The 18,227-nt window shown below is 46.0% G+C and overlaps 1 protein-coding gene across 2 annotated transcripts; it reads left to right on the top strand.

Moving 5' to 3' along the window:
- The first annotated feature begins 314 nt into the window (after positions 1–314).
- LOC115208028 (chymotrypsin-like elastase family member 2A) lies at positions 315–17,384 on the top strand. 2 transcript variants are annotated; one of them, XM_029775741.1, is made up of 8 exons: positions 315–1,165; positions 15,160–15,248; positions 15,570–15,667; positions 15,836–15,970; positions 16,254–16,390; positions 16,550–16,695; positions 16,885–17,037; positions 17,318–17,384. In XM_029775741.1, exons 3-8 carry the CDS (start codon positions 15,645–15,647, stop codon positions 17,333–17,335), a joined length of 612 nt encoding a protein of 203 aa, XP_029631601.1. In that variant the 5' UTR covers positions 315–1,165; positions 15,160–15,248; positions 15,570–15,644; the 3' UTR covers positions 17,336–17,384. The 2 variants fall into 2 exon arrangements, with proteins under 2 accessions (XP_029631601.1, XP_029631600.1); XM_029775740.1 differs by lacking the exon at positions 315–1,165 and adding an exon at positions 13,514–13,594.
- Positions 17,385–18,227: the final 843 nt, after the last annotated feature.

Below are 18,227 nucleotides of genomic sequence, written 5' to 3'. Positions count from 1 at the left end.
GTGCCAAGCTTGTAGCGTCATACCCAAGAAGACTTGAGGCTGTAATCGCTGACAAAGGTGCTTCAACAGAGTACTGAGTAAATAATACTCATGTAAAAAAAATAAAAAATAAAAAATGTAAATGTGATATCAGTTTTTAATTTTTTACAAATTTAAAAGCAAAAACCTGTTTTTGCTTTGTCATTATGGAGTATTGTGTGTAGATTGATGAGGGGAAAAACGATTGAATCAATTTTAGACTAAGGCTGTAACGTAACAAAATGTGTAAAAAGTCAAGGGGTCTGAATACTTTCCGAATGCACTGTAAGTGTAGGAGTGTTTCCTTCTCATGTAAAAATAAAAAAACAGAATGACAATACAGGAATAAAAACTTTATACCGACAGAATGTAATATATTTGAATAGCGACGGAAAAAAAATGAATTAGTAACAAATGTCTTAAAAAAAAACCTAAGAGTTGGGTTTATGTTCATGTTTGCCATTGACAGGGCATAGTAAGATGAAGGGTTTAGGAGTTGTTCTGAGACTTTTTTAGTTTTGGTCACAGATAGCTCAGGTTGAACACAGATGGTCTTAATTACTGCCCACAACCTACTCTGGCCCTCATTCACCCATCTCCCATTCCCCCTGGCTCTCCCCTAGTCCCCTGCAATCTGCTGAGTTGGAAGGATCCTGTAGTTTGATATGTAACAGTATCACCCATCACTGGCTAAAAATAGGGACAGATGTCCCCCTGTGTGCAGGTGTTGGGCTGCATGACACGCTAGCCTGCTGTGTTCTGCCAAATGTAGCTCACACGGACAAGAGCTGACTCAGCTACTACCTGTTGAGTCCCACTATCACACTGGCGCGTTTTGGACTAACACCTTTTAAACATTGTGTGTTTGAGCTACAGTCTTCTAGTTGTACCATTGGATTTGTCTATTCTTCTGTATCCGCTGATACCCACCATTAGTATGTGTGATTAACGGGGGCTGAGTTAGAGCAGTGTTTGTGAGACAAGCGCAGAAGGGGTCCGAGGCGGGGTCAAGGGCCAGTTCTTCTCACCAAAACGTCTGTAGAGTCCGAATGGTGAACGACAAACTATTATGAAGCATCTATGAAAAGCTGAGACTCTGACGGTTTTTCTCTATGGCGCTCACAAGCTACACAAGAGTCGTTAGAAGGTAAGGGGTTCTTCTACATAGAAGATCATAGGAAATCCCAGGAAATAATGTCTATAATATTGTAATAAGCTCACATAGTTGCTGTAACAAACTCCAAACTCCACACAGTTGTAGTTGGACATTCATTACCCATCGAGTAAACAATTTCTGTACTTACGGCATTCTTATAAATTCATTTTTTTATTCTGTTTTTGCTTAGCAGACCTTATTTGTTTCTTGACATTTGTCAATAAAACTCAGAAATGCAACTGTTTGTCAAATTATTTTGTATTCTACTTGTAGCCCTGGTTGTCCTGAAAATAAAATGGTAAAACACTTCAATGTGAGGCTAAATTTCCACTTGTTTTGCTGTGGGAGGCCTGGTTTCTATGGAGTTCAGTTATGGGCCTCTGCTAGTAACAGGGGAACAGTATGTCAACGGGATATCAGCCAATGACATTGCAATGACAAGTGTCTGCCTTGTAAAGGATGATAATGTCTATAACAGGCTAGTGAAAGTTGATGGCCTGTGCAAATGATTTTCTATTGGCCAATGAATTTTTAATGCATGAAATAATCACACAAGTCAAAACTGATGTAGGCTTCTGTTTCCACACCACCAAGTTTCACTGTCGTAACCTGTTCGGTCCACTTGAGTGTTTGTTTCACTGGACACTTCTCAATATCATGCTTCCCACGCAACGCAGCATTATAACCTAACGGTGATGATGATGAGGGAAAGAGGATAGCCCTGAGAATGTGTTAAGACAAGTGGGGCACACAGGCAGTCAGTGGCTTAAGCCTGAGAGCCATACTGGAGACGGTCAACGATAGTCTGTGGCCGGGTAGTTTGACAGAACCTTTGGTAATAAGATGCGCTGGAATACACTGCCCAGGCACATTCCCTGCTTGACCTAAAATGGCATGTCATCAGTGCATATCCATCTCCTACCGTTAGAGACTGTCAGAAGAGTCGTAAGGTGTGGATTTTGGGTAGTGGGTCACAGAAATCCCCGGTCGTCTGTGGATGTTCAAGATGCCACTGCTAAGACCTCACACACCAACTAATCTGGAGGGTAGATATAGGAAAGCTGTGGTAGGATCATCTTTTCACAAGCTACCAGAAAATAAGACATACTGATACGTTTTATGGTAGTGTGGTTTCAAATTAGAGCCTAGTGGGGTAAAGTACGATAATATGTTTTGCTTTATGGAAAAGAAAACACGGTCGCGTGTGGCGCAGTTGGTAGAGCATGGTGTCTGCAATGTGTTTGCAACGCCAGGGTTGTGGGTTCGATTCCCAGGGGGGACCAGTACGGAGAAAAAATTTATGAAATGTATGCGTTCACTACTGTAAGTCACTCTGGATAAGAGTGTCTGCTAAATGACTAAAATGTAAATGTTTTTACAAAACTAAGGGGTATCTCTGTTCGACGTTTCTTGTCTATTTTATCAAACAAATTGTTATCCAAGAAGTGTTTTGCTACAAGTTATAGGTGCTTTTGGATTACATAATGGTGCCAACAAAGGGTACAAACAAAATGTTTGCTTGTACATACTGTATGTATGTCACGAGATGGATTGGTAGATAAGTGGATAAGTGGGTGGCGGGGCTGGTGTGATCAGACACACATCCAGCGAGTTAGCTAATCAGAAGCTGGGGATTGGCTGTCATTTCCATTAAAAGTCGTGTGTTTTGTGGTGTTCGAGGCTGGGAGTTGAGCGGAGAATGTCTATCCGTGGGGATCGGACCATATACAAGGGATCATGTCTTGGACCATTGCTGTAATCACACTGGACCAGTGTCTAGTGGTTTCCCTTCCGTCTGTCTTACTTTCGTTTAGCACTGGAGACGGTTCCATTGGTGACGTCACCAAGTCTCAGCACTCTGTCCTGTAACGCGCCCGAGTCTCAGACCGGGTTTGTATCGTTTGATTTACACAACATGCCTACCACTTTGAAGATGCAAAATATTTTTTCTTGTAATACAAACAAGAAATAAGACAAAAAAATGAAAACTTGAGTGTGCATAACTATTCATCCCCCCAAAGTCACTACTTTGTAGAGCCACCTTTTGCAGCAATTACAGCTGCAAGTCTCTTTGGGTGTCTCTATAAGTTTGACACATCTAGCCACTGGGATTTTTGCCCATTCTTCAAGGCAAAACTGCTCCAGGTTCATCAAGTTGGATGGGTTCCGCTGGTGTACAGCAATCGTTAAGTCCTACCAGATTCTCAGTTGGATTGAGGTCTGGGCTTTGATTAGGCCATTCCAAGACATTTAAATGTTTCCCCTTAAACCACTCGAGTTTCGCTTTAGCAATATGCTTAGGGTCATTGCATTGCTGGAAGGTGAACCTCTGTCCCAGTCTCAAATCTCTGGAAGACTGAAACAGGTTTCCCTCAAGGATTTCCCTGTATTTAGCTCCATCCATCATTCCTTCAATTCTGACCAGTTTCCCAGTCCCTGCCGATGAAAAATATCCCCACAGCATGATGCTGCCACCACCATGCTGATGGTGTTCTCGGGGTGATGAGAGGTGTTGGGTTTGCGCCAGACATAGCACTTCATTGATGGCCAAAAAGCTACATTTTAGTCTCATCTGACCAGAGTATCTTTTTCCATATGTTTGGGGTGTCTCCCACATTCCTTTTGGCGAACACCAAATGTGTTTGCTTATTTTTTCTTTAAGCAATCTCTTTTTTTCTGGCCACTCTTCCATAAAGCCCAGCTCTTTGGTGTGTACGGTTTAAAGTGGTCCTATGGACAGATACTCCAATCTCTGCTGTGGAGCTTTGCAGCTCCCTCAGGGTTATCTTTGGTCTCTTTGTTGCCTCTCTGATTAATGCCCTCCTTGCCAGGTCCATGAGTTTTGGTGGGCGGCCCTCTTTGGGCAGGTTTGTTGTGATGCCATATTCTTTCCATTTTTTAATAATGGGTTGAATGGTGCTCCGTGAGATGTTCAAAGTTTCTGATATGTTTTTATAACCCAACCCTGATCTGTATTTCTCCACAACTTTGTCCCTGACCTTTTTGGAGAGCTCCTTGGTCTTCATGGTGGCGCTTGCTTGGTGGTGCCCCTTGCTTAGTGGTGTGGCAGACTCTGGGGCCTTTCAGAACAGGTGTATATATACACAGAGATCATGTGACAGATCATGTGACACCTAAATAAAGTCCACCTGTGTGAAATCTAATTACGTGACTTCTGAAGGTAATTGGTTGCACCAGATCTTATTTAGGGTCTTCATAGCAAAGGGGCATTTACAAAAAAAAATTAAACAAGTTCTTTTTTTCATTTCACTTAACCAATTTGGACTGTTCTGTGTATGTCCATTACATGAAATCCAAATAAAAATCTATTTAAATGACAGCTTGTAATGCAACAAAAGAGGAAAAACACCAAGGGGGATGAATACTTTTGCAAGGCACTGTATCTTGTTGCAGTGCCATATCAGAATTATTCAGTGTGCAGTTTACCTGAGGGAGTCAGACGGAGGGTAACCTACCTGAGGGGAGGCTCTATTATGTCGACACTATCGCGCTGTCTGCTGTGGGAGATGGGGAAACGGGGTCCGACCCATGTTAACCCGCGGAATGAAAAATAAAACGTACCTGTCCTGGTCTTCTGTGTTGGGGTTGTGTGCTGGAGAACATTAAATGTTGGGTGGAGTAAAAAGGGGTTCACAGTAAACTGTGACACCTCTTTAAGTGGCGTTGCGTCTGCACAATTTTTCCATGCACACTTCTCTTGCACAGGGGGCTAATGATCAGCTAGGGGATGCAGCAGAGGGGGCTGAATGCTCTAGTCCTTCAGGGGCATGCCCACTGCCTCAGTATACTCCTGTAGCAATGCGGTTCATGTGTTCCCACTGAGTTCCCAAATTTGCTGCTGAGAGTAGTGGGCTGGGAGTGGCAAGCACAAATGGAAGCAATATTGAGGGCGCAAGAAATGGCAGAACAGCAGCAGATTGATTTCATCATGGGGGCTCTAGATGGCCGTGCAAAGAGAAACCATGTTTAGTTAAGCCCAGAGGAACTCACCTGCTTCTTTGTGGGCTGCATTACAGGACCGATTTGGCAGCCTCTGACCCTACACCAACTCTCCAGTCCCGCTTCTTTGACTGTAACCCAAGGGGAGATGAGCCTATGGGAGACTACCTCCTGTGCACATGGGAGCTGTTCAGCCGATAGCTCCAATCAGAACCGGCCGGATATGCCAAGGATGAATCAACTCTTAGGGACCAATTCAGTACAGGTCTAAAGGAGGACCCTCGTAAACAGGCACTCCAAAAGTATACCTAGCAACAGCAAGGGATGACATTAAGGTTAGTCAGAAGGCTGAATCTCTGGCCAGAGAGACGGAGGGAAAGGACTGCCAGGTTTGCCGTACTGTTCCCCATACAAGTGGCACCCCAGCCACTGTGAACCACTGCAGACTTTGAGCAATGGAAGGAGAACTTGTGGTGAGCTATGGCAGGAGATGAAGTAGCAACTGAGCAGCCTGGCAGAGACCCTAGTGAGAAGTCATACAGCAGACGTCTCATTCAGCTGCCCCGCCATGGCCGAGGGAGGAGCCAAGGGGTGTGTAGTAGGCGGGCAATATGTTCCTTTCTCTAATGGAAGGAGAACCCCATTCCAGTGGGAGTGACAGGGCAGACCCATTTGTTTGGGGTGTGGACAGCCTGGCCACTTCCAATGCTTCTGCTCCACCCAGAGAGATGAACAGGCCTTTTTAAAACAGGAATCCCCTGGCCACTGTAGGGCAAGATGTCAGGGCTACAGGCACCAGGCAGGAGGAAAGCCCTGAGAAGTCAGCTGTTGTGGGAAACTATTCTCATGTAGAAGTGGAGGTAATCAAAAAAAAAGTACAGTTGAAGTCGGAAGTTTACAGACATCTTAGCCAAATACATTTAAACTCAGTTTTCACAATTCCTGACATTTAATCAAAGTAAAAATTCCCTGTCTTACAGTGGGGGAAAAAAGTATTTGATCCCCTGCTGATTTTGTACGTTTGCCCACTGATAAAGAAAGGCTCAGTCTATAATTTTAATGGTAGGTTTATTTGAACAGTGAGAGACAGAATAACAACAAAAATATCCAGAAAAACGCATGTCAAAAATGTTATAAATTGATTTGCATTTTAATGAGGGAAATAAGTATTTGACCCCCTCGCAATCAGAAAGATTTCTGGCTCCCAGGTGTCTTTTATACAGGTAACGAGCTGAGATTAGGAGCACACTCTTAAAGGGAGTGCTCCTAACCGCAGCTTGTTACCTGTAAAAAAGACACCTGTCCACAGAAGCAATCAATCAGATTCCAAACTCTCCACCATGGCCAAGACCAAAGAGCTCTCCAAGGATGTCAGGGACAAGATTGTAGACCTACACAAGGCTGGAATGGGCTACAAGACCATCGCCAAGCAGCTTGGTGAGAAGGTGACAACATTTGGTGCGATTATTCGCAAATGGAAGACATACAAAAGAACTGTCAATATCCCTCGTGGAGATGCAATGATCATGAGAACGGTGAGGAATCAGCCCAGAACTACACGGGAGGATCTTGTCAATGATCTCAAGGCAGCTGGGACCATAGTCACCAAGAAAACAATTGGTAACACACTACGCCGTGAAGGTCTGAAATCCTGCAGCGCCCGCAAGGTCCCCCTGCTCAAGAATACATATACATGCCCGTCTGAAGTTTGCCAATGAACATCTGAATGATTCAGAGGACAACTGGTGAAAGTGTTGTGGTCAGATGAGACCAAAATTAGCTCTTTGGCATCAACTCAACTCGCCGTGTTTGGAGGAGGAGGAATGCTGCCTATGACCCCAAGAACACCATCCCCACCGTCAAACATAGAGGTGGAAACATTGTGCTTTGGGGGTGTTTTTCTGCTAAGGGGACAGGACAACTTCACCGCATCATTTGACGGGGCCATGTACTGTCAAATCTTGGGTGAGAACCTCCTTCCCTCAGCCAGGGCATTGAAAATGGGTCGTGGATGGGTATTCCAGCATGACAATGACCCAAAACACACGGCCAAGGCAACAAAGGAGTGGCTCAAGAAGAAGCAAATTAAGGTCCTGGAGTGGCCTAACCAGTCTCCAGACCTTAATCCCATAGAAAATCTGTGGAGGGAGCTGAAGGTTCGAGTTGCCAAACGTCAGCCTCGAAACCTTAATGACTTGGAGAAGATCTGCAAAGAGGAGTGGGACAAAAGTTCACAGTTTACACAGACAACAACCCGCTGGTCCACCTCAACACTGCAAAACTGTGGTCAGTTGCGCAGCACTGGGTGGCCCAGCTGTCCAGCTTCCAGTTTTCTGGTGAAGTACCACCCTAGTCGCTCTACCAGACTGCTGATTTTCTCTCCAGATTATCCAGCATGGACAGGCAGGTGTGTCTGATTCAACAGGAGGATCAATGCCGTCTATCATTAGCAGAGAGGGTCAACCGAGGTGAAAGGCCCAACGAAGGCAACTGGGCCTGTAAGCAGTTTAATCAAACATTGTTATCTCTCCTTGGGTCCCTGAGGCAAGATGAGCAGATGGGTTGGCCAGAGCAGTTACCTATGCTTCTCCAGGCATACAAAACACTGAATATGGCAGCACCGGTCTTACCCCATTCTTTGTAATGAGTGGCAGGCATGCCGGTCTTCCTGTTGATGTGACTTCAGGTGTGGAGGCCATGACGCTGCAGATGGACCTTGATGGATGGCTGAGGAAACATCATGACCAGCTACGACTGGTCTACAGTCAGGTCGAGGCATGGACCCGACATTAGCAGGAGCGAGACAAACAGCGGTACGACAAGCGGGGAAAGGACCTTCCATTGATGGCTGGTGACTGGGTGCTCCTGCAGAACTTCTGATGACATGATCAGAATAAACTAGCCCCCCCGATGACAACCGCAGCTTTTTGTCATTCTAGGACACCTTCGGCCTGGACTGGCAGTCTTTCGTATCTGACCAGAGGGAGGAGACCAATACGGGCAATTCATCTGAACCATGTGCAGCCTTGCCCCTATCGACCTTCAGACCGCTCCCAGATGCAACTCATGGGTGGTTGCCCTGATGACGAACTGGGGCTTTGGAGTTGAGTGGCGAGCCGAGAGCAGAGGACCGAGAGAGGCATTGGTACGACACAAGTAAGGGACATGATTCTTCCCGTGTTCCATTTACAATACTCTTGCCCTCTCTGGGCCGTTTTGCCCTGCCACTGAAACCCACTATTGTTGGCATGTTTCCCTGCTATCTGTCTTCCTCTTGTTTAGCACGGGAGGCGGGTCCATCGGTGACGTCGCCAAGCAGAGTCTCAGACCAGGCGCGCTCCAGGACAGAGAGCTATGCGGATCTGGATATCGCCATACAGAGACGTTTATTTTATTTTGTGAGGATATGGTTCTTGTTGGGCCCTAGAAATCGAGAATCTATCCCCACTCTTTCTGTATGTTGTCTTGTCTGTCTTTCCCCCTCCTTATTTTGTCCCATAGCAGTAGAGTCCTTTAAAGGGGTTGGCAGAGTTGAGCAGGGCCAAGGGTCGGTCCCATATTGTATGCAGCACCAGAGCGAGACTGTAGTGCCTTTCACCATATTGTTTGCAGTGCCTTCACTTAGAATAACTATCTTGTTGCAGTGCCATATCAGAATAATCGCGATTGCAGTGCGTCACTTTTGCATGCCCACTATTTACCTGAGAGAGTCAGACGGAGGCTCTGTTGTGTCCGATCCATGTTAACCCATGAATTGAAAATGACTTACCTTGAGCATACTTACCTGTCCTGGTCTTCTGTGTTGGGGTTGTGTGCTGGAGAATATTAAATTGTCACGTTGTAACGTTCGGCGTCTGGTGACGAGGAAGCGGACCAAAACGCAGCTGGGAGCGAATACATGTTTATTCAACACACTAGAATTAAACATGTACACAAAATCAAGAAAAAACTGCCAATACGTTACGTGCTCAAATAACGAGACAACACCCCACAAAACAGCGTGGGGAAAACAGCACTTAAATGTGATCCCAATCAGAGACAATTAGCGACAGCTGTCTCTGATTGGGAATCGACAGAACCCAACCTAGAATTTCCCACCTAGAGCCTACACAAGGCTAAAACGTTAACAAAACACAAACCAAGGAAAAATACCTAACATGACACACCCTGACCCAATATCCCCGAGTTCACCTGGTCAGGGCGTGACAGAACCCCCCCCCCCCAACGGTGCGTACTCCCGGCGCACCAAACTTAAGTCTATTAGGGGGGGACCCGGGTGGGCGCCTCACCCTCGGTGGAGGCTCTGGCCCCGGGCGTGTTCTCTCCCCCGCCTTCACCTTAACCCTACTCCTCTGGCCCGGACTGGACCACTGTGGAGCGGCATGCTCAGGCTCCGGAGCGGAGCCGTCGACCGGAACAGGATTGGGCACCGGTGGACCGGATACGGGCCGTGCCGGACTGTGGACACGCACCGTGGGCTTGGTGCGGGGAACAGCAACGGGCCGGACAGGACTGTGGACACACACCGTGGGCTTGGTGCGGGGAACAGGGACGGGCCGGACAGGACTGTGGACACGCACCGTGGGCTTGGTGCGGGGAACAGGTATGGGCCGGACAGGACTGGGGACACGCACCACTGACTTGGTGCGGGGAGCAGGGATGGGCCGGACAGGACTGTGGACACGCACCGTGGGCTTGGTGCGGGGAACAGGTATGGGCCGGACAGGACTGGGGACACGCACCACTGACTTGGTGCGGGGAGCAGGGACGGGCCGGACAGGACTGGGGACACGCACCACTGACTTGGTGCGGGGAGCAGGGACGGGCCGGACAGGACTGGGGACACGCACCACTGACTTGGTGCGGGGAGCAGGAACGGGCCGGGCCGGACTGGGGACACGCACCACTGACTTGGTGCGGGGAGCAGGAACGGGCTGGGCCGGAGGGCAATCTGGCAGTTCAGCGCAGTCTGACCACTCCGGCAGTTCAGGGCAGTCTGGCCACTCCGGCAGTTCAGGGCAGTCTGGCCACTCCGGCAGTTCAGGGCAGTCTGGCCACTCCGGCAGTTCAGCGCAGTCTGGCCACTCCGGCAGTTCAGCGCAGTCTGGCCACTCCGGCAGTTCAGCGCAGTCTGGCCACTCCGGCAGTTCAGCGCAGTCTGGCCACTCCGGCAGTTCAGCGCAGTCTGGCCACTCCGGCAGTTCAGCGCAGTCTGGCCACTCCGGCAGTTCAGCGCAGTCTGACCACTCCGGCGACTGTTGACTGGCGGGCAGCTCCAACGACTGTTGACTGGCGGGCAGCTCCGACGACTGTTGACTGGCGGGCAGCTCCGACGACTGTTGACTGGCGGGCAGCTCCGACGACTGTTGACTGGCGGGCAGCTCCGACGACTGTTGACTGGCGGGCAGCTCCGACGACTGTTGACTGGCGAGACCCACCGGAGGCCTAGTCCTGGGAGGTGGCACAGGACGGACCAGGATGGGAAGACCCACTGGAGGCCTGGTCCGAGGAGGAGGCACAGGATAAACCGGGCTGTGGGGGAGCACTGGAGTTCTGGTACGGACACTCCTTACCCACACTCCAGGCTGAATGCCCACTTTGGCCCGGCACGGGCGGAGAGCAGGCATTGGGCGAACTGGACCCTCCCAGCGCTCTGGAGACACAGTGCGCAACGCCGGCGCAGGATAACCTGGACCGAGGAGGCGCACCGGAGACCAGACGCGCTGAGCTGGCACCATCCGCCCAGGCTCGATGCCTGCACTCGCATAGCACTTGCGGGGGGCTGGTATGTAGCGCACCGGGCTTTGAACGCGTACTGGGGACACCGTGCGCTCCACAGCATAACACGGTGTCTTACCAGAGCCACGCTGCTTCCGGTAAGCACGGGGAGTTAGCTTAGGTCTACCACCTGACTCCGCCAATCTCCCCGTGTGCCCCCCCCCAAAAAAATTGTGGGGCTGCCTCCCGTGTCCGTTGCGCTCCCTCTCCTCATACCAGCGCCTCTCAGCTCTCGCCGCCTCGATCTCCCACTGCGGGCGGCGATAATCCCCAGCTTGAGCCCATGGTCCTTTCCCATCCAGGATTTCCTCCCAAGTCCATGACTCCAGCTAGCCTTTCTCCTGGTGCCTCTCCTTGTGCTGCTCCTTGTCCTTGCCAGCCCTCCTCCGCTGCTTGGTCCGTTGTTGGTGGGGTGTTCTGTAACGTTCGGCGTCTGGTGACGAGGAAGCGGACCAAAACGCAGCTGGGAGCGAATACATGTTTATTCAACACACTAGAATTAAACATGTACACAAAATCAAGAAAAAACTGCCAATACGTTACGTGCTCAAATAACGAGACAACACCCCACAAAACAGCGTGGGGAAAACAGCACTTAAATGTGATCCCAATCAGAGACAATTAGCGACAGCTGTCTCTGATTGGGAATCGACAGAACCCAACCTAGAATTTCCCACCTAGAGCCTACACAAGGCTAAAACGTAAACAAAACACAAACCAAGGAAAAATACCTAACATGACACACCCTGACCCAATATCCCCGAGTTCACCTGGTCAGGGCGTGACACACGTCTACTCCTGCAACTCCCCTCCGGCGTACAACGTCGCCAGAGTACTAACCACCGGTCCTGGGAATCATCATTACGCACACCTGGCACTCATCATTACGCGCACCTGTGAATCATTATGATTCACACCTGGACTCCATTACCTTCATAATTTCCTCCCATTTATATGTCAGTCTCCCATGTTCACTCACCAGTTGGTATTGTTCTTGTTTATCGGCGTACTGCCTTATGTTAGTGTCGTGTTCTTGGTTTTGTTGTTTTATTAAAACGTTTCACCTGCACCTGCTTCCGACTTACCGCCCCATCATTACATACATCCTGTGTTAGGTGGAGTAAAGAGGTTCACACTAAACTGTGACATTTCCTATCTTAATTTGACCAGTTTCTCAGAGGAGGAAAATAATCCTGCAGCAACAGGGAATTATTATGTGGTTTATAATAAATTGACAATTTTGTAGAAGTTGATACATTTTTCATTAGGGCAAATCTATTTTAAAGTGGAAATGATCAACTTTAGAAGCCTTTTAAAGCTTGAATACACTGCAAGTTTGCATTTCCTGCTGTGCAAATTAAGACATGACATCTGTACATAGGAAGGGATAAATGTCTTATAAAAATTATGGCACACTGGTAAACAGTTCCCACCCCACATCCGAGTGTCGTCCACTGTCTAAACCCTCGGGATAGAGAAACTATATCCATGAGCTCAGTGCTTGAAAGGAACTTTAACTAACTTCCTGGTTCAGACACCACATCACAAATAGACACACCTCAGGCACTCAAATGAAAACAGTTTTTAGACAAATCGGTGTGATTGATGTTTCTTTGGAACTCCTGGGTTTGTGATGTGGAACTGGCAGTAAACAGAAACCTGAGACATGGGATCTGCTGCTGCTCCATGCACATAGATGCTTCCTGTGCCAGAGGCAACTTAGACTGACAGGGAGTTGTGTTGTCTTCATTTGGACTGAACCACCAAAACTTGACGAAGGTTGCCGCCGAAAAGTGTCTTTGTCTTGACCTCTGTTGCAAAAAAATAAGCCACTAAAAGTTTTCCCTCCTTCCAGTACATGCCTTTTGAACCTAGCACCCACATTTATTTTACTACAAATATTTTAGCTGAGCACGCCAATTTCTCTTTCTATCACTGTGAATTGTTCCTCATACATGTAATTTCAGTAATCTGTAGTTTCTCATATTCAAGTAAAAAATAAAGATTGAATTGCGTGTCATTGGTTGTGCCCTAGTGGTTAAACATTTGCAGTGTGGATACGAAGACTCTGGGAAGTAAACAGGTGTTGCTGACCCTTCAAAATGAAGGCTACTGTATGTTGGTTTTAGAGTAGTGCTGTCTGGATGTCCTGTTCCACATTTCACTTAAGGACGTCATAAATTACCAGTAGTTTTACATTTAGCAATTACAATAATTGTAAGAACAAATCTTTGCTGCTGCATCTCTTTTACATGTGTACTGAATACAATCAAATCCTATTAAATCCGTATTCCAAGTTTACAAGTCCAGAGTATGATTATTCTAAGGCTGCAAGAATGCACATTTGGATTTGGGTTGTCTTTGGCCTGACTGGGTAGCAGTTCAGAGTAAGCTTACATGACTTTCTAAGCCAGACAGTTGGAAGAAGGCCAGAATCAATATCTCTGGCCTAAGAGCAATAATGGCAGACACACGTTTCTCACACCTTCTGTACTTATCAGTTGGCTTATCAGGCTTATCAGTTGGACAGAATGGGAGGTTATTTCTAACTAAACCAGTTGAATGAAGCTCACTTATCAGTCACGGATAAGAAACAAAAAGCAGTATAAAGGAGTTCCACCAGCACTCATGACAGCAGCAACATGACTTCTATCGTTTTGGTCTTGGCCCTTGTTGCCAGCGGTAAGACCTTTTTGCATTTTTAACAGAGATGGCAAGTAGATTATTGTGTTTAAATTATCATTATGTCTCAAGGAACAGTGTTTTCAAACGTTTTATATCGACTGACAAGCTATGGTTTTTCCTCCAGCTAGCTAACCATCTCAGCATAGCTGCAGGAAGTAGTTTGGGTGTGGTGGTGCCGCAATTATTTTTGCCAACGATGCAGAAGAAAAAAATGTGCCTGTGCTGAAGACAACTATATCGGTCTGCTACTACAGGTCTACTTATGTGAAAAAATGTAAACTAAATGTATTCGAGTGTTTACCAGCATTTGTAACTTGAGTCTGATAATTATCTGTACAAAACAGTTCATCTGTAGAATATAAAAATACTTGCTTGATATATGTTTTCCAGTTTCTTGAAATAATTTGCAAATTCAACTTCGTTTTAAGTGAAAACTGAAAAGGTCTATTCATTCCTTTTGCATTTTAGTAGACACTCTTATTTTTTACTGGTCCCTTGTGGGAATCGAAACCCACAACCCTAGCTTTGCAAGCACCATGCTCTACCAACTGAGCCACATCATCACAAACCGCTTGTCTAAATGTACTCAATTATTGTATTGTGCAATGTTTTTTTTCATGGTGATGGAAAGTCTTCAGGTGCAAACCTAGATGACCTAGATGACCAGCCTGTGTACAATACAGTAATGTACATTTACATTAAGTGATTTGTAAGGATGATCAATTAATATTGAACAAAATACTGTTGTTTTCCATGTTATTTGATCAAGAAAAATATTTAATTTGATGTGGATGTTTTGTGTCTTTGCCCATAACGTTGCAGCTTTTGATGTAAATGTTTGAGGACAGGGTTTCGTTCTTTCAGGATCTCAATTAGAATAACAATTGCAGAGAAAGAGACAGAGCAACAACTTTTACAAGTACAACTATTGAATCCTGCAAGATACTGCTCTTAATTATACAACTACCTTTTTTGCCAAAGCAGAGATGCTGGAAAAAACATGTTTCCCGCCATATCAATCCACTAATACTAGTAGTGCACTACTTTTGTGTACTAATATATGATTTTTATTCTGATTTTCCCTACTTCCCACGGCTATGCATCTCAGGGACACTGGCCTAGAATAGGACATCTTGACAGCCTTATACATAGCCGATAACAGGTTTGGGGTCAATTCCATTTAATTTCAGTCAATTCAGGAAGTACACTGAAATTCCAATTGTCTTCAATGAGGAACATTTGGAATTGGAATTTGGTTCACTTTCTGAATTGACTGGAATTTAAATGGAATGACCTCAACCTGTAAACAGATCTATGTGCAACACTCCAAACCTGTTATATTTATTTATGTGTCTCTTTTACCTTTATTTAACTAGGCAAGTAAGTTAAGAACAAATTCTTATTTACAATGACGGCCTAGGAACAGTGGGTTAACTGCCTTGTTCAGGGGCTGAACGACAGATTTTTACCTTGTCAGCTCAGGGATTCGATCTAGCAACCTTTCAGGCTACCTGCCACCCCTTGTGTAATAAGTCCTGGATGTCCCTCTTCCTCATCTGCAGCATATGGCTGTGGAACGCCAGCCATTAAGCCTGATACTACCCGCGTGGTCAATGGCGTGGATGCCCGCCCCAACAGCTGGCCTTGGCAGGTGAGGATGTCGAGACATGGGTTTCGTTCAAGATGCTTCAAATGTTAACTAAATGTTTCAAAATGTAAATGGTGCTGAAAGTAGGTAAAGTGATGGAGGTGCTGACTGACTGCAACTTTTAATGGTAATGGACCTTACAGGAATGTTTAGATGGAACAAACTAAAGTGTTCTTTGTATCTACTGTAAATCATTGATAGTTTTCAGTAAAAGTGAAGTGTCTATGATATCGACTGTGAAGTGTTGATGGAGCGGACTCTAAAATGTTAAGTTTAGGTTAATTGCTAAGTGCTGTAAGAGTCTACTGATCATTGTCTTTGTAGATCTCTCTGCAGTATGAGAGGAATGGTGAATACAGACACACCTGTGGTGGATCCCTCATCGCTACCAACTGGGTTATGACTGCTGCCCACTGCATTGAGTAAGCCAGCACATAGAGACACACTGCTGGTATTTTTAAAGGTGTTGACCAGCACAAAACAGTGAAAAAAAGAAGCAATTGTGTTTGACCAATGTGAAGAACGGGTAGGCCTATAGGTCTGCAAAATGATGCTTCATGGGCCAGTTTTTCCCCTATTCCTCCATACAGTCTGAAGCTGAATTATCGTGTGGTTGTGGGCAAGCACAACCTGGCAGAGGCTGAGCCCAGTGCTCAGGCCTACTTCCCAGCTAAGAAAGGAATCATCGTGCACAAACACTATAACCCTGTCCTCCTCTCAGTCGGGTAAGTTGGGCAATGGCTTGTAAAAACACAAGTAAAACTTTACATTTACACTATTGACGCAGAATATTCAGATTTATAAGGAATAAGGAGTTTTTAACCTATTAAGTATTAATTGAGTATTACATAGTTTATACACATTGGTGGGACATTTTTCTAAATACTGAACTTATATATGGTTTCAATGGCCATAATAACAGTAAACTAGTAATCAGTAACAGTTTCTGATCTATTCTGATTTCCCTAACGACCTAACGATTCATACTCTAATTTCCCTAACGACCAGCAATGACATCGCCATGATCAAGCTGGCAGAGCATGTGACTCTGAGTGACCAGGTCCAGCTGGCTTGTGTCCCCGCCCCCGGAACCATCCTGTCCAATAATTACCCCTGCTACATCACCGGCTGGGGAAGACTCACCAGTGAGTGATGAGTGGTGTGTGTGTGTGTGCGTGTCCGTGCATGCTTCTGTGTCTCTGCCTGTATGTAATTGCCTGTATGTAAGGCCAAGACGGCATACTGTATGTCTGTTCTCTTTCATTACAATCATGCTCATTATCCCCCTGCTGTGTGTGTTCCAGCCGGAGGCCCCACCCCCGACACCCTCCAGCAGGCCCTGATGCCCGTGGTGGACCACAATACGTGTACCCAGAGCGACTGGTGGGGCGTGTCCATTCGCAGGTCCATGGTCTGCGCCGGAGGGGACGGAGTGGTGGGAGGCTGCAACGTGAGTCAGACCCATAAGTTTCTGGTATAAAGTAGTGCAATATAAAGGGCGTAGGGTGCCATTTGGGGAGCAGACAATTAGATATACAGGAGATACAAGAAATTCAAGCAAAGCTGATGAGCATTATATTTTCATCAACCTGTGTGGTAAACATTTCAAAGATATGAAGTGTTTTGTGTTCTGTTTCAGGGTGACTCTGGTGGCCCACTGAACTGTAAGAACTCTGCGGGAGTATGGGAGGTGCATGGCATCGCTAGCTTCGTCTCCGGCCAGGGCTGCAACTACATCAAGAAACCCACCGTCTTCACCCGCGTCTCTGACTACAATGAGTGGATTGATGAGGTAACCAGAGTTGCTGATGACCAGATCACTAAACACATCACTATACATCACCACACAGGGTTGAGGTCAATTTCATTGCAATTCAGTCAATTTAGAAACTCAAATTTCAATTCCATGTCCACATTTTCCTCAGAAAATAATTGAAGAAAATCGGAACTGAATTTACTTCCTGAACCATTTCACTTTTTGAGTGTTTTGGTGTTCTTCCTTAGTTCTGTTCCAAATGTGTTTTGTTTGCCTTGTGAAACTCATCTGAGCCTGTATTTTGGGTTTCTTTCAGACCATGATGGACAACTAAGACGTGTCTGTGTGCTCTTCAAATAAAGATCTATAAATACATGACAAAATATGATATTTTATTGAAATATTGTCCTCAATGTTTTGATTAACGTAAGCTTAAAATATGTGATCATTATTTCTTACAAAGCTGAGAGCAGGGCATATTCCTTGTTCTAGCTTGAAAGTTAGGGCCCAAAATATAGATATTGTCTTGACCAGTAGGGGGCCTCAGACACTAGAGAATAAACACCCCAGATGGTACAAACCATTTGAGGTTTCATTAAATTTCAGAAATTTCGAATTCAGATTTCCTCCTCATCATGCCAGACATTGTGTATGATCTTAATTTCTTCATTTGAACATAATTTCCTCGTGGCATCAATTAGCTTCCAAATAGGCCTATTTTTCTAATGGTTTGACACTTCCAACACTTTTGTACCAGGGTTGACATTTGTATTATGTAAGGTCATGGACTACTAGTGAAGCACAGTCCTCCTCTCAAAGCATTATGCCACAATTCAAGCATAGGCGTGTCATTCCACGAATAGAGTGCCTTTTGGGGGTAGTGTAATTTTGTCACCTATTTATGTCACCTAATTTTAACGTTCTGTCATAAAGAGTACGTTCAACTTCCAAACAAACATGTTTTCCGATCTCAAGATGTTAAATTAAGAGAAAAATTACTATAAAAGTTGACAACAGGGTTGACGATTTTATCCTAAATCAGCCATAACTGTTACGCGGAGTGGAACAGGGGAACCCAAGAGCAGACTCAGATGAAAAGACTAGGATGATGTAACCAAGGTATTTATTGAAACACAGGGGGGAGATGGAGTGCAGGTCAGGGGAAGCTCGGGCAGGTTGCTGGAAACCAGGTGCGGAGACTGAGGCTGGAGCGAGAGGGGTTGAGA

The sequence above is a fragment of the Salmo trutta genome, chromosome 14 (genome assembly GCF_901001165.1).
Source record: "Salmo trutta chromosome 14, fSalTru1.1, whole genome shotgun sequence".
NCBI classification, from domain to species: domain Eukaryota; kingdom Metazoa; phylum Chordata; class Actinopteri; order Salmoniformes; family Salmonidae; genus Salmo; species Salmo trutta.
This window is presented reverse-complemented; position numbering and strand designations above follow the sequence as displayed.

Bases quoted from the DNA above. Each gene is read 5' to 3' on its own strand.
- LOC115208028 (XM_029775740.1), top strand. From the start codon at position 13,555: ATGACTTCTATCGTTTTGGTCTTGGCCCTTGTTGCCAGCG. The intron at 13,595-15,159 runs GTAAGACCTTTT...CCTCATCTGCAG, and splicing joins CTTGGCCCTTGTTGCCAGCG to CATATGGCTGTGGAACGCCA. The intron at 15,668-15,835 runs GTAAGCCAGCAC...TCCTCCATACAG, and splicing joins ACTGCTGCCCACTGCATTGA to TCTGAAGCTGAATTATCGTG.